Source organism: Bactrocera oleae, chromosome 5 (assembly GCF_042242935.1).
Source record: "Bactrocera oleae isolate idBacOlea1 chromosome 5, idBacOlea1, whole genome shotgun sequence".
NCBI lineage: Eukaryota > Metazoa > Arthropoda > Insecta > Diptera > Tephritidae > Bactrocera > Bactrocera oleae.
Window position 1 is genome coordinate 68,884,952 of NC_091539.1, and position 15,333 is coordinate 68,900,284.

The 15,333-nt window shown below is 35.6% G+C and overlaps 1 protein-coding gene across 2 annotated transcripts in view; it reads right to left on the minus strand.

Annotated features, from left to right (window-relative positions):
• Window positions 1-15,333, minus strand: part of sn (fascin domain-containing protein singed) — a 43,775-nt gene that overhangs the window by 13,783 nt on the left and 14,659 nt on the right. For both annotated transcript variants that reach the window (XM_036365575.2, XM_036365576.2), the window contains one exon: window positions 1,235-1,525. In XM_036365575.2, coding sequence (XP_036221468.1) covers window positions 1,235-1,439 — 205 coding nt within the window. In that variant the 5' untranslated portion in view covers window positions 1,440-1,525. The remainder of the gene's footprint in view (window positions 1-1,234; window positions 1,526-15,333) is intronic.

The window sequence follows — 15,333 nt, forward strand, 5'->3', positions numbered from 1 at the left end:
AACAAATAAAATTTTTTATTCATTACTACGGATTTATTCAGAAAATTACTGCGGTTTACACTTATCTGTTCTTTCATAAAGAGCTTCGCGCAACGTCTGATAGAAATTGGGCCTAAATTTGAATTTTTAATACTTATTAGCCATTATACCTAAGAACTATTATACATAGTATAGCTTTAGTCTGATTTCAGGCAATCGCCGAAAAGTTGTGGCCATTACCACTTTACCAGCCTTATAAAATAAATTAGCGTTCGATAGCGTTAATGGTTTCACCTGATTTTAGAAGTTCACGTGCTGTACTCGTGCTTTTTATCGCTTCAAAGGCAAAGCATTGCCTTGGCGTGATGGATATTCGGCTTTGTCGTTGAATTGGCTTGTTGGCCAGGTTTTACTTATGATTTTTTGCGTTTAGGGTTGTGGTATGGATCCATTTTCTATCACCCCATCAGTCATAATCCCATTCAAAAACGACTTCTTTTTAAAACGTTCAAGCAGAATTTCTGAGATGCAAAATATTATTTCAAACGTTTCTTGTCTTCAACTCATATGACAGCCAAATTTCTTGCTTTTGAATGAATCCGGCTGCTTTTAAACGTTTTGAAATGACTACTTGGGTGACTGTGAAAGATTCTGCGATCTCTGCTTGCATAATGCTTCTAGTTGCTCATCCTCAAGCTATTTTGGCCACCAAGGACGTTCTTCACCTTCCAAAATTCTTAAATCACCGATTTTTAATCGTTCAAACCACTTTTGGCACGTTCACTCAGCTAGAGTTCTGAAAAGAACTCTCCGCAAAATCACTTTTTCAGGTACAAAGTTCTACATACGCTATTACTATAAATTATTTTTTTCTACGCTTCAAATAAATGGCATAATATACTGAAAGAGACGCACAAGACAGTAGCTTTCGAACGCATGTTCGGTATATTGGAATAATGGAAAAAAAATCAAGTTGCGCCATCTCTTGACAAACCTCACGAGTATCGTTATACATAGAACATGTTTCTAGCAGTTTCTAAAATTATTTATATAAATATGTAAAAGGAAAAACCTTGACAAAGAACCAAAACAAAATATATATTCACCGAAATCTTTTACTGCGCTTGTAAATCGATATTTTTCGATGAATAACATTTTTAGCGAGATAAGTTTTCAAAAAAATTAGTTACCTTCTAGATATTTTATAACTACACGTAACATAATTTAGGTGCAACAAGTTCTACATAATACTCACTTTCGCCGGTATTCGATGGCTCCAATGTCCACAGTTGTTTCTTCTTGAGGCTGGCGCCATTCGCATTCAACTTGAAGCCGAAAGTTTCGGCTGTCATATACCTGTGTGCGCCATTAATCAGGCCAATGGTCCACCAGCCCTTTTGCTGATTCTGTGATATGATATCACCGTTCGTATGGTTCAGCTCATAGCTTTGACCATTCATTGTACTGCTTACTGGTTGAGGAGCAATGGTGACGACTTTAATGAAACTGACGAGGTGTTGGAAAATGCGGGACTAAGCTGATGAATCTGTAACGAAAAAAAAACGAAGAACGTTGATAATAAGAATTGAGTAACAAGAATGTATTTTCTTGATGTGTGCGCCTTAATTAATTGCTCAATTTGTGCGAAGCTAAAGACACCGATAGATGCACGTCAAACATAATCTAAAATATTTCTTGAAAAATGTCAAACATAAATCTGCCAAGTGGTTAAATGCATGCTCAAGCTGCTATCGAAGTTTACAGAGGAAATGCAGTGTTGCTGGAACGAGTATTTCAACAAACCGGAACATTTCTAGCGACTACTTTAATGAAAAATGTGGCAGTCATCCAAGGAACTCAACAAAACTAACAACACGCGTACGATCCTCCTAATCACCGAAGCATTTGTGTTTGTATGCATTTAGTTATGGACTCGTATTTGGTCATGATAGTCGTCATCACTCCAGTTCATCGCTATTCATGAGCCTCTGTTTCGGCCGATTACGCATTTTTAAGCGATTGCCTTTCATTTAGCAAATTGCAAATCACAAATTCATATGCAACGCACAACTGCAACTGCTTTCGCACAGAACGCGTTTTGCATTTTTATAAACAAACAGGCGCATGCGCTGTACACAAGACAGGGCTGAGAGCTGTCATCAATGTTTGCATGGCTAAATTTAGAGAAACGGCGTAGAACAACATAGTGGCAAGACGACAGCATTCAGAGGAATTGGGCACATCAGTCTCGCTCCATTCGTACATATACTCGTGTGTCGCGTGATGGCAATGGCCGCAGCGAAGACGAAGCGACAGGAAGTTAGACGTCAGTGACTCCAAGATGCCGCCACCGATGTGCGACGATGAACTACTTCAATTACAATGAATCAAGCGTTCAATATAAATATAAATTAATTATTTCAGGAGGTGACGGCGGGGAGTGTTGCTTCGGGTGCGATGTAAATAAATCAAAATCAATTATACTGAAAACACTTATGCGAAGTATGACGTTTGCAATTCAAAATGCTGACAAGAAACGCTTATTGAGCTTCAACCGAAGCATTTGGAAACTGAAATTCATCAATAACTATTTTAATAGTCATATATGTATATGAATAAAAATTATCATATCATTCTAATTATCACACCAATATATTAAAAATATGTTATATATAGAATGATTTTTAGAGGCATAAAATTTCCTTGAGGGCTAGCTGTCAAACAAGCTGTCAAAGAAATGTGTTTGACATTTATATTCAGTTGACTGCAAGAAATTATCAGTGAGAGCGCAATTACTAAACGTCAAACCTCCTGAACTCCGGCAACTGTCAAAGTTCAAGAGGTCTAACGTTTAGCAATTGGAAAAAGAGGGACGCTCAGATTGAAATCCTACAGAAATATTGTATTTGTAAACAGAGAGATTTGTTGCTGCTGTTAAAGATCACTAACAAAAATTGGAAAACAATGAAAATGAAAGAAAACGCGTAATTGAAATGTATGTGATGAAATCTTTTGTGATGCCATACTTAGTAGTATTAATTTTCAACAGAAAATTATAATAAGCATTTATTAAAAGTTCAAAAATCAATTGTTTTAATATATTACAAAATCACAAAAAAGGGTTTCAATAGTTTCTCCATATGTTTAACGGATACATGCATAATAATATTTAATCTTAATGAATATTGGTTATTTTAATTTAAATTCCCAAAAATTATTATTTTGTGCAATCTGGCTACAATGGAAAATGTTATAAAAAACGCTAATTTTGAGGCGTTCTCACACTGGAATAAGTTGGGCATCCTTTGTTAAGAAGAACTGTTGGGAACTAATTCATGTCAAGAATGGGGTCTGTTTTTATGAGTTATAACAGAGTATAACAAAGCTTGGACGTGAATACATAAGTATATAAAAACATTGGTGTCCCACGTGAATAACACAAATTTATGCGGAATACTCACGAATAGTCTCCACAGAGACATTTATAGAAACACACATACGAGTATTTATATTCCTGAAGTTATCAACTCCAAAGTCGGACTAACACATGTGTCAACATGAAAAAAGAACTGCTATCAGACATGTTCGTGTAAGTAAGCGAAATATTTTCATTGCAAATTACACGACACGATCAGAATCACAAAATTCAATTACTACAAAGAGAATGAGACTGAATGAGAGCACTTTGCTAAATTTATAGTCCATAAATGCACAAACAATAATGGCAAAGTTAGGGGCCTAGTTACATATGTATGTATGTATGTAGGCTTACACCCATGAGCCAAATTAAATACTATACTAAGTACATACATACATATGTATGCTTGCAAGCATTCGGCAGTAGAATAGTACCGCAAGCAATTTCAATTAAAAAATTAGTGCAACAACAAAATGATTTATTTGTGATAACCACAAAAAAACTAGTAAAGGAAATGTGAATGCTTGGACTGGAGCGAAATTCTTGCTCAAACATCATTTATTTTATGAAAAAAGGTGCAGAATTTCCGGCGCAAACGCTTACAAGAGAAACAATACACTTAATAGCGACGAGGTGAAGCTCAGTAAGCGCACCGCTGGTCATTACAGAGATTTGGTTGGTCGAGAGAGGCGCACAGTAAGAGCGGGGTGGTTGAAAAGAAGCCAGAAATTTGCACGTGTGTTCGCTCAGCTTACTTACATACGAGTATGTGCATGAGTGCTTAAGTGCTTATAAGTCAGTAGTCGCTGTAAGGCGAGTTGGGTGTGGACTCGCATACTAAGTGCGGCAACGAAGAATAATACAAGCTAATGGTTGTTTAAGCGGTGGGACCAAGCGGCGGCGGGAATCCAAACAACAAGGCAAATATTTTTGGCATATATGTAGGGAAGACTGAATAGAACAGAAAGGAAATATTGGAAGATGTGTAATGAAAGCAAAAGTTGGCAGCAAAAGAAAAAAATAACTCCTAAAAGGAAAAGTACTGAAATAAACATTACATGGAACACACCCAACTTCACTTATAAATATCGATCATTGCGCTTAGCGAGTGGAGGAGTAATTCAATAGCATTTATGGGCAGAACAACACACACACACATACATACATGCAAACATATGTACATGTTAACATGCGTAATTGTATATTTCACTAGCTTCTTACGCCATAAAACCATAGTTTAATCACTTATTTAAGACTCTAATAAAATCAATTTTTATGACTTCAGAGCTAAATCTCAGTACATTTAATGATTGTGTTTATAACGAGTCGTAAAATCAGATCTCAAAGGCTTAAGAACCAATAGGACACAAGTAGAATGCTAATGCCATTAAAAATCTAGAAAAAACGTTAACTTCGGTTACACCGAAGCTATAATACTCTTCACAAATACAACAAATTTCTTACAAGAACTTGATTTTGATCAGTCAGTTTGTATGACAGCCATATGCTATGTTGACTCGATCTGAACAAGATTACACCATTATCCTAGGTAATAATCCATGCCAAATTTCGTGAGGATATTTCGTCAAACGGAAAAGTTTCCACTGCAAGCGCTTGATTCTGATGGTTCAGCTTGTATAGCAGCAATTTGCTGTAGTGTTTCATTATCGGAGGTTCCAGCAATTGAGCAGCTTCTTGGGGTGAAAAAGATGTGTGCAAAATTTTTGATCGATATCTGAAAAACTGAGGAACTAGTTCGCATATATACAGACAGACGTGCAATCGCTAAATCGACTCAGGATATATATGTATATATATTATATTAAGGTGGAACGAAAAAAATTTTTTTTTGTTTTGCTTCGCAGCTTATCTAGTAATTAATTTTTAAGTACTTCATTGGCTCAAATAATTTGGCGTAAAATCATTTTTACTTAAGAATCGTGACCAATCATACCGCCACAACGCTCTTGGCATGTTAAAGTGCATCTTCACATTTTTCGCCGCTCCAGCTCATTACCTGCATTACAGCGCGCTGGCTGCTGTGGTATGATGGGTGCAGAAACCTTTGGAATCCGCTGCAGGGAAAGCGTATATAAAGTAAATACTACACAAAAAGCAATTTTCTATTACCGTTGTTGAGTGTGTGGCACGAAAAAGTGTGCGCCACGCAGCATGATCGCTGATCGTGTAAACTTCAAATATGCGCCAAGCGTATAATTCAATTAAGTTATGGTCTGTAAAAATAATATGCAATGTAATCTTCAACGCACTACAGCGCTTACAAGCCAAACAACTTCAAAGGCCGTGTTGAAGTGGAGAAAAGCAGAATCGGCAGCATAACAACGTCAGATTTACAAGCACGAATGGATGTAGATATAAGCAGCCAATTGTGGAGTTAACGTATTACCAGTATGCATGTTTGTATGCTTATATCTACATCTAGTAATGAAAGCTTTTATGCATTTTTTGTAGAACTGACGTATTTCGTCCACATTCGTATATACTCGTAGATCAATGTTATTCAATTATACGAACAGAAAAGAGTTATTATTATGTTTTTCTATTCATATTACTTTGAAATCTTACACACGATCAGATTTGGAGAGTGATCACTTAAAATATTTTGTTGATCTGTTAAATTTCACTGGAAAGATCAGTCAGGCGATCGACAGTAATAAATGAGTAACATAAGACAATTCAACAAGATCATTAGGTTTTTCGACGAACTCGTTCGTAAATGAGAAAAGTGCTGCCAAAAGTTTGTAAATGCTTGTAAGTACAAGAATAATAAGAGGATTTTCCTTTCAGAAGTAAATTTCGTACAGATATCTTATCAAATAAAAAAGTTTACCATATAAGGACTTGAGTTTGATCGATCAGTTTATATGACAGCTTTATGCCATAGTGGTGCGATATCGGCGATTCTGACAAATGAGTAGCTTCTCGGAGACAAAGGATCGGGTATAATATTTCAGATCGATATTTCAAAAACTGAGGAATTAGTTCGCTGACATACAGACGGACAGCCACAGTTAAATCGACTTAGCACATTTTGCTGATCATTTATGTACCATATATAATTTAAAAATCTCCGCAATTTCCTCCTGGATATTCCCCAACTTAGTGGTAAACTTATAATACAATGTTCAGGGTATAAAAAAAAATTTAAATAAATTTTAGATGGCAACGCTATAAAAAATATTACTATTATACCAAAAATATTTAACTCCATATTTTAAAATTCACTTTGACTTCCATTTTTGTCTCGTATCTATTAAGTGCACTTATAATAACACTGTGTACCCTACCTACCCTACCATTGATAAATATTTACAAATTTTCTTGAGAATTTTGTAAGCAAAATACACAATTTTTTTACAGTTTTACAGTTATGCTAACTACAAAATTCACAACACATTTTGCAGATCCTAATCAAAAAATCAGTAAAAATCTTTTTGTTGCCGCCCGCTGAGTTGTAAGAACAGGGTAACGATAACAATTGAATTGAGAATATATGAAAGACATGAAGTCACATCTTATCAGAAGAACACAACCAACGAACAGTAGTTCCACTACTTATTGCGGCAACTGTAGCGAATAAATTAAATGCCAACGTAGTGCCGCGGAAAAATTGTACCAATGTTTGTATAAAAAAGTGAAAAAATTAAAAAATTAAAACAAAGAGAAATTGTAGCATTAATTAGCGAAGATGCCGAGGCAATTGGAATTGTCAGAAGACAGGGGACTACGAGAAATGCTCATTGTGAATGCCGAATACCGAAAGCGAGTGTGTGCATTGCATTGATATCAACTGCATTTTACACCAACACACACACGCACACATACACGTGCGTATAAATATATGTACTTACGTAAGTGCATAAATGGCAGAGTTGATACTTAAGCTTTCAAGTTCGGCTGCGCGGCGGAGTCGCCCCTTTTGGCAAGTTGGCGATAATGTGACTAACCAGTCCAGAGTCGCTTATCTACTGCCAGCTGCAAGCTGCCATTACAACAAAGTCGCCGTTTTAATTTACACATTTTTGTCATGGCCATGCGAAGAGATAGACGCGCTCAAATGGAGCATGTTGCGCATGTTTCAGCGGCCAGTGGGTGGAGCAAGGTAAAAGCGCATAAGTAAAAATTTATGTGACACGATATTGTTAACCATAAAAATTAATTTAATGCATCTAAATAAAGTGCACGAAGTGGAGATGGCACTTTACGAGTAAACCAGTCAATAACACTTTAATTGTACTAGTATGGAATATGTACATATGTATGTATGTATTTGTCCGTGTGGGTACAGTTCCATTTGCAGAGGACACGCCGCATTCATGGGAGTATTGATACAAATTGCCAATGACATAAGAGGGCAGTGCAGTAAGCTAATGTAACATGGCGCAAAGATGGTAGAAAATGAAGCACACACTCTTTTTGAAAGGAAAATCAACAAGCGAGAGAATTGGTCACGCAAGAGTCGATCAAAATGCAACATTTTCACTGCTTCAAATCGCTTCCTATCATTTCTATAATCAAACTTGGAATTATCATCGTTGAAGTTATCGATAACTTGAAGAAATAAGTTTCGATCAAAAAATTTTTGTATCAAAAATTTTAAAAAATTATAAAAAGTATTAATTAATTTTAAAATAAAAATATGCTATAAATTTTATAATATAAAGTTGGAATTTTGGCGCTAAAATTATCGAACGAAAACTCAACAAACCAAGCGAACAAACCAGATTCAATTTAACAGACCTGAATTTCTGCACTAACGCGCCAATGTCGCACACCCGGCAATGGTTGACTGTTTTCAACGCGCACGGCATACTGTGTGTGCAAACATCCCAGCGGCAGCACGCCATGACAAGCGACGAAGCGAGCAGAACATGTAACTGGGCTTACAGAGCTCCTCTGCTATTCGAGCGATATATGTAGGTGATGCACATAAGCACTTTGGATATTCATAGGTGTACCTATATAGTACATATGTATGGTATACATAACTTGGACACAGTTGCATGACAGTCCATTCTGATTACTATTAGCGCCAGTGCACTCGGTTAAGTGCAAGTAACTGGCATTCGATTGCACTGCAGAGAAGTACACAGTACACTATTAATGAAAATAATAGCAACAGTACTCTTTTTACTCAATTTTATACTTTGAACTGGGTATATTATTAAGTTTGCCCCAAGATTTGTAACACCCAGAAGAAAACGGCGGAGACCCAAAAAAATATATTTATGTAAACGAATAAATGATCAGCGTGACGAGCTGAGCCGATTTAGTCATGTTCGCCTGTCTGCCTGTATAAACGTGAACTTGTCCCTCAGTTTTTGAAATAGCGATATGAAATTTTTTCTCACCAAAAAGCTGCACATTTGTTGGAACCGCCGTTATCGGAGCACTATTACATAGATATATATAGCAGTACAAGCAGATCAATCAAATTCTTGTATGGAAAACTCTTTTATTTCACAAGATATCTTCACGAAATTAGGCATCAATTATTGTCCAAGGCAGCGGTACAATTTCCAAACATCTTTTTCAGATCGGACCACTATAGCATATAGCTATCATACTAACTAATCGTTCGAAATTAATTATACAGTATGAAAAAGCAAATCAAGAAGGTTTATTATTACAAAAAACTTCAGAGCCATATTTTATTAGAACTTTTAAGTTGTTTATACTTGAACGGGTCATTTAGACCTTGTTTTCGAAAAAAATCACAAAATGTATATCTTTCAAGGCATAAAGAGACGAGTGTTTAAGCCTCCTTAAAAATTTAAGCAGTGCTACCACCTATTTCAAAATGTTAACTATAAATATTCCAGAAAAAAATCTGAATAATTGGTAGTATGAGAGATAGTGCTCTAGTTGTTGATTTTCTTTATTTTCACTGTCACTAACAAGCAAAAAATAAAATAACTGAATAATCATTTGTATGTATATGTTTGTATATAACAATATGCATTTTTTCTTTGTAACGAATTTTATGAATTTTTATGTAAAACATATTTGTCAGTCTAGAATTAATTAAGACTTAATAAATTTAATTTTCAAGATATTAGTGTGCTATTATTTTAACCACCGCTGTAATTGAATTAACAAGCCCAGCGGTCGACACTTTAAATGAAAACTCATCAACGTATCGAAGAAATTGCGGTGGCGGCGGTTAATATGATTGTATTAGTGCTTCTAAAAATACTTATTAAACAAAGCGCCGTAAAACAATACAAAGTAATTTAATAAAAGCACACACACAAACACATACTCATATCAAGCAACACAAAAGTTGTAACTGCATTAATAGAACGCTTTTAGACGTCGGAGGAAGTGCGAAACAGTAAACTTGCCAGCGAAATCAGCAAAGAGTAACCGCAAAACATGCCAACAGCCGCAGCAGGAGCAATAAGATGTACAACAACAATAGCACTACTTACTTACTATCTGGCTACGAAGAAAAGTAGCTGGAGCTAGAACTTGAACCAGATGTAGTAGTAAGAACTAGCGCTGTCTGCCGTCAGCCGAATGAATTGAAATAATGTGGTTTGCGGTTTTTATTAGTTGTTGCTTTTGCGCTGTTAGATTTTTCATCAATGTTGCCTCATTTATTCTGCATCCGTTCGTTCTTCTACCCAATTACAAGTCATTTGCAATAGCCTACATGCATCTGTATGTGTGTGTGTGTGTGTGTCTATGTTTGTTGGTTGCCGCGTTGGTAGCCAGGTGCTGAGCCACGAGCGTCAGACCAGAAAGAAATAACAGTGTTTAAATATTTTCTAATATACATACTTATCTACCCACGTAAATGGTTCTGCGCGCATAGATACAAATGTTACTACTGGATGTATGTGTGTATATAGGTAATGTTTGTAATTTATAGTGGGATAGTTAAGTTTTATAGTTTCATAGTTGTGCCGTATTTCGCTGTGAGTGACCGCAGCAAGAGGTCAATGCTGATTTTATCCAAACACAAAGCGTTAATCCAAGCGGTGGCATTATTCAAATGCTAGCATGGCGTTACAGATATACACCCATACATACAAAGACATTACAAACAAAAAATAAACAATTAACTAAGGTGGAACTGGTGGTAGTTAAAAGAAGATGGCAAAAGGTGAGAGATAAATGGGTTCTACATACATTGATGATGAATCATCACTGCTCTACAGGTGTGTATGTATGTATATATGTATGTGTGTACGTAGCAACTGGTGCAGAACTCTACATATTCATGGCTTGCCTTCGTTATGGCAATATGAGTAGCAATGAAAGAAGAAGATTACAATTCTTTACAGTTTTTTATTTATTTGCCTTATATAAAGTTATATGTACATATGTATATATGTGCTTATGTTTAAGTTCGTGGACGCCACAAGTCTCAGCTGGTTTGATATTAGCACAAATAACAATAAAGCTGTAAGTTGTAAATACGACTATCAAATGTTGAGAATGACCTGAGGTAACACAGCTGAATTTACATAATTAAATTTAAATAATTAATATTCAACAAAAATCACAAAAGCAAGCTGTAAATTGCTAACAATAATTAAACCATTGTAAACTATTTTCATTCAACTTTTTTTATTTCGCAAAATTTAGAATTTTCCTCTCAGAACTGCGGTTAGTCTGCATATATTTCATATATTAGGTGTAGTAAAAAGAAATCTATTATTTTTCCAATAGATGGCGTTATTTATCTGTATCTTGCGTTGTATAAATCCGATCAGTTTACATAGCAGATATATTATATAGTTCTTCGTTATGGACGGTTCCGACTAATGAGCAGCTTCTTGAAGAGAAAAGGTCGTGTGCATAATTTCTGTTCGATATCTCCAAAACTGAGGAGAACTGATATATATATATATATACAGACAAACGGGCATGGCTATATCGCTCGACATCAACTTTATAGGGTCTCCGACATTTCCTTATGGTTGTTGTAAACTTTGTGGTAAACTAAATGTAATCGGTTCAGGATATAATAAGATTTTTGGCTTTATAACCAACGACAAAAGGTGGAAATGATCATAATAGATCAATTTTGGGTGGATGGTAATGCAAGTTCAAAAAGACCAATATATACGAAGTTACTTCTCTTCAATATTTACGGAATGCATTTACATTATGATATTCGATTTGATCAAATTTTTTATACCAGTTTGGTGTTCTGTTAGATAAAAAGATGTAAGGTAGCTAGAGATCTAATATATATGTAAATACATATGTCTATATATCCAAAACAAGGACATCAATTCATTTATTTGTTGATCTTACTTCCGAAAGTGATCAAAAGAAAATGCAGAGCTTATCCGAATAATGTTTGTATGATAATCAAATATTTTTGGCTGTTTAATTTCATGAATATTGCTTTAGATTCCTTCAATGTCACTCAACTTCAAACGCGCTTGTCAAATTTAGCAAACAAAAGCTGCTTGCAACAATTTTGAAAGTGAAGGTAAAACTTTCTCAAGTCAAGCTGAAGCTTGAAACAATGCAATGACTTGAACTTGAGCTGACGGCAGTTTAATCTGTGACAATTGACTTTTAACTCTTTCACGATGATATTGAAATTTTAACGAACCACAGCAGCTGATTTCTTTCTTTTCGCCTTGCTTCTTTCTGCTCGCTTGTGTGACATTTTAATTGAACGTGAGTGATGTCACATAATGAAGCCATGAATTCCACCCAAACTGCCCACTCTCCGACGATGACCACTCACACTGCATGTAATTACTCGCATATTTTTACGATCATTTGCAACGCTAGCGACCACAATTGACAGCAGCAACAACAACAAGAAACAAACAAACAAAAAAACGGGAATTTACAGTTTTTTAATGTTTTTGTTTGTTTGCTTTCAGCTGATAATCGGGCGATGGCAAGCAGAGGCGTCAAAGAAGCAACCAGCAAGAAAAAATCAACGGTTTTTCTCTGCAACAACAGCTAAGCGCTGCATAATTTCTGTGCAAAGTGGCTGTTGCAAGCGGCCAGTGACAGCATAAAAGTGGCGAGGTGATTTGCAAACAAAATTCACCTGTCAACACAAATGCGAAATTTAGAGAAAATTACACCAACAAAAAAGACAAAAAGAAATAACGTACAAACAAAACAAAAAAAAAAAAACAAGACAAAACGACACAATTTACAGTAGCAATTGATGAAGTTGCAAAAAGCGCACTTGATACAAGTGCAGAGTTGCATTGGCATTATGTTGCGGCATGTGGCAATACCGGCAATTCGTTGTCGTTTACTTTTGATCACCTTCACTTACATATACACATATATCCATGTATGTAGGTATGTATCGATGTTTGTATGTTGTCTGTTAACGCCTAATACCGATGGAGTTGTTAATGGGCACAACCACTTTGGGGCAGTTGGACAGCTCATTTAGCCACTCTTGTCAGCTGCTGGCTCTGTTCAAATTTCTTTTTCTTTTTTTCATAAAGAAACATCTCAAATTACAGCACAAGTAGCAAGCGATCACCGGGCGCATGTACCGTAATTGAACAAATTTAAGTTAAATATGTGAAGTGCTTGAAGGCGTGGAATAATAAATACGCTGTTTGCGAAAAGACTTGTACTTTGCCATCAAGTTAATAATAGTATAAAGTTTGCAAAATTCATGAATACAAAAATATCTTATAGAATTACTATTATGATTAATTTCACAAATTCCCGATCGATTTCTAAACAAAAAATTACTCTTTTTTAAGTTTATAAGGTAAATTATAAATAAATTTGTTTTCATTTATCATTCATGGTAATTTTGATGTCATGTGCGTCAGATATAAACTGGGGATTTCACAAATTTTACATCGCCACTAGAGCTGAAAAATAAGGAATGCACAGCGGTTCGGAGATCGCGTGTAGCTCGAAAAATATTCAATAGCTAGCAGTAAATACCCAGTCAATGTCGACTGCGAAAACGGCCAGTTAAGATCCCAAGCAATAAATTCAGTTGTGATTGCCACTGCCTTACACTTTCATATCTGTACAACGCTTTCCTGCCTCCTACACAATTTATCATTATGATTTTAAACGCACTGCCTTGATTAACGGTATAATTTATAAAATGAAATGGCATTGCCGCAGATTAATTATTAAAAAGTAAATGCGTCAGTGGGTCAACTAAGCAACTAAAATAATAATAATAGTACTAAATGTCCAACAAGTAAAGTGCCTGGTAAAATATCCAACAAATTGTTTGTTGAGAGCATTTTTCATATCATTTCATATCATTTGAATGTTCGTGCAAAAGGACTAATTTTTAATAATGGTAGTTATAATAATGAGCTTTAGCTGCTATTGTCAAACCTTGTACTTTGGCGAATCGAACAAAAAACTGGTATAAATCAAATAGACTGGCATAATTAATTGGAATAGATTGAATAAGCTACGGTTATTGAGATAGTCGTATAGTCTCTGGTATTGGCTTTTACTGTATAATTTTGTTGTTGCTTTCGACTGTAATTTTTTTGATAAGAAAGCAGAGCTCGAATTTAGCGAGTAAATAACTGTCAAATCGAAGATAACTTTTGTTATAGAGTGAGTCGAAAGTTCGATAGCCGCTGAGTTCCATCGAGTTTTGAGATCTGAAATTTTGCACACGTTTTTTTCTCCTCAAGAAACTGCACATTTGTCGGAACCGCCGATATTTGGTCACTATAGCATATATAGCTGCCAAACAAACTGAACGTTCAAAATTAAGTTCTTGTAAGGAAAGCTTTTTTATTTAACAATATATCCTTACGAAATGTGGCATGGAATATTGTCAAAGGCAAAGGTATAATCTCCAAACAAATTGGTCTGATTACACAACTATAGCATGCTCGTATATCTGCCATACAAACTGAACGTTCAAAATGAAGCTCTTGTATGGAAAATATTTATTCGTGTAGGGTATTATAGCCTCGATGCAACCGAAGTTCGTTAACTTTTCTTGTGATTTGATATATTTAAACCCTTTAAAGCTTAAAAAAACTATTTTGTTTAGAAAAAATATTTCGAGGTCTAATATATAAAATATTAGGTGTAGTAAAAAGAAATCCACTATCAATATCATTGAACAAAACATACCAGGACTACTCAAGGTAGTAGCAAAATTACTCTTAGATTGCTCAAAAATACGATCAATCGCTTTTACATATATTGCAGTAAAAATTAGTGATGAAAAATATAAAACGAAAAGACCAACAATTTTCCAAACAAACATCAAAGCCGGTTACACATATCAATGAGTCAAATAACCGTAATTAAAATGCAGACAGACAGACATAATTAAAAGTCGCACAACTTGTGCAAAAACGCGCATAATTTACGCTAAAATGCGAGCATGCGAACAATCAAGCGAATGCGCATGCGCGCGCGCACTCAGCTGCACAAAGTAGAGTTCGCGCCTCATTTGCGACGCGGCAAATCAGCAAATCGACAAAAACGTGGGTTGCCTTCACAGTTAACTGTCGGCAGTAGATGCGCCTTGATATCCATCTGAGATCGTTGAATGCGAAACATTTCAATGACAGGTGGGCTTGCAGCCGCCGCGCAATTATATACATATATATTATATATATGTGTGTGTGCATGTATATATGAGTTGGGTGTGTATGTGTACGAGCGTGTTGCAGGTGATGCGACCTTGCTTTGCCGAGGTGTCAATGCAAATTATCACAACTGTTTGACATGTGTAATGTTATTTGAAGAAGTGATAAGCTGCCACAAGCAACAATAACAAAAGCAAAAACAATACAAATCTTAATAAATAAACTCAGTACTGAGTGAGTGGAAGAATGACTGAATGGTGGGTTGATGGTTTGTAGGCTGTAATATTGTTGTTTTTGTGATTGTTGTTGTTGTTGTAGAGTAGGCTGACTAGCGTGTTGACTGACTGCTCTGTTTTAATTACACACTACTCATGCCAG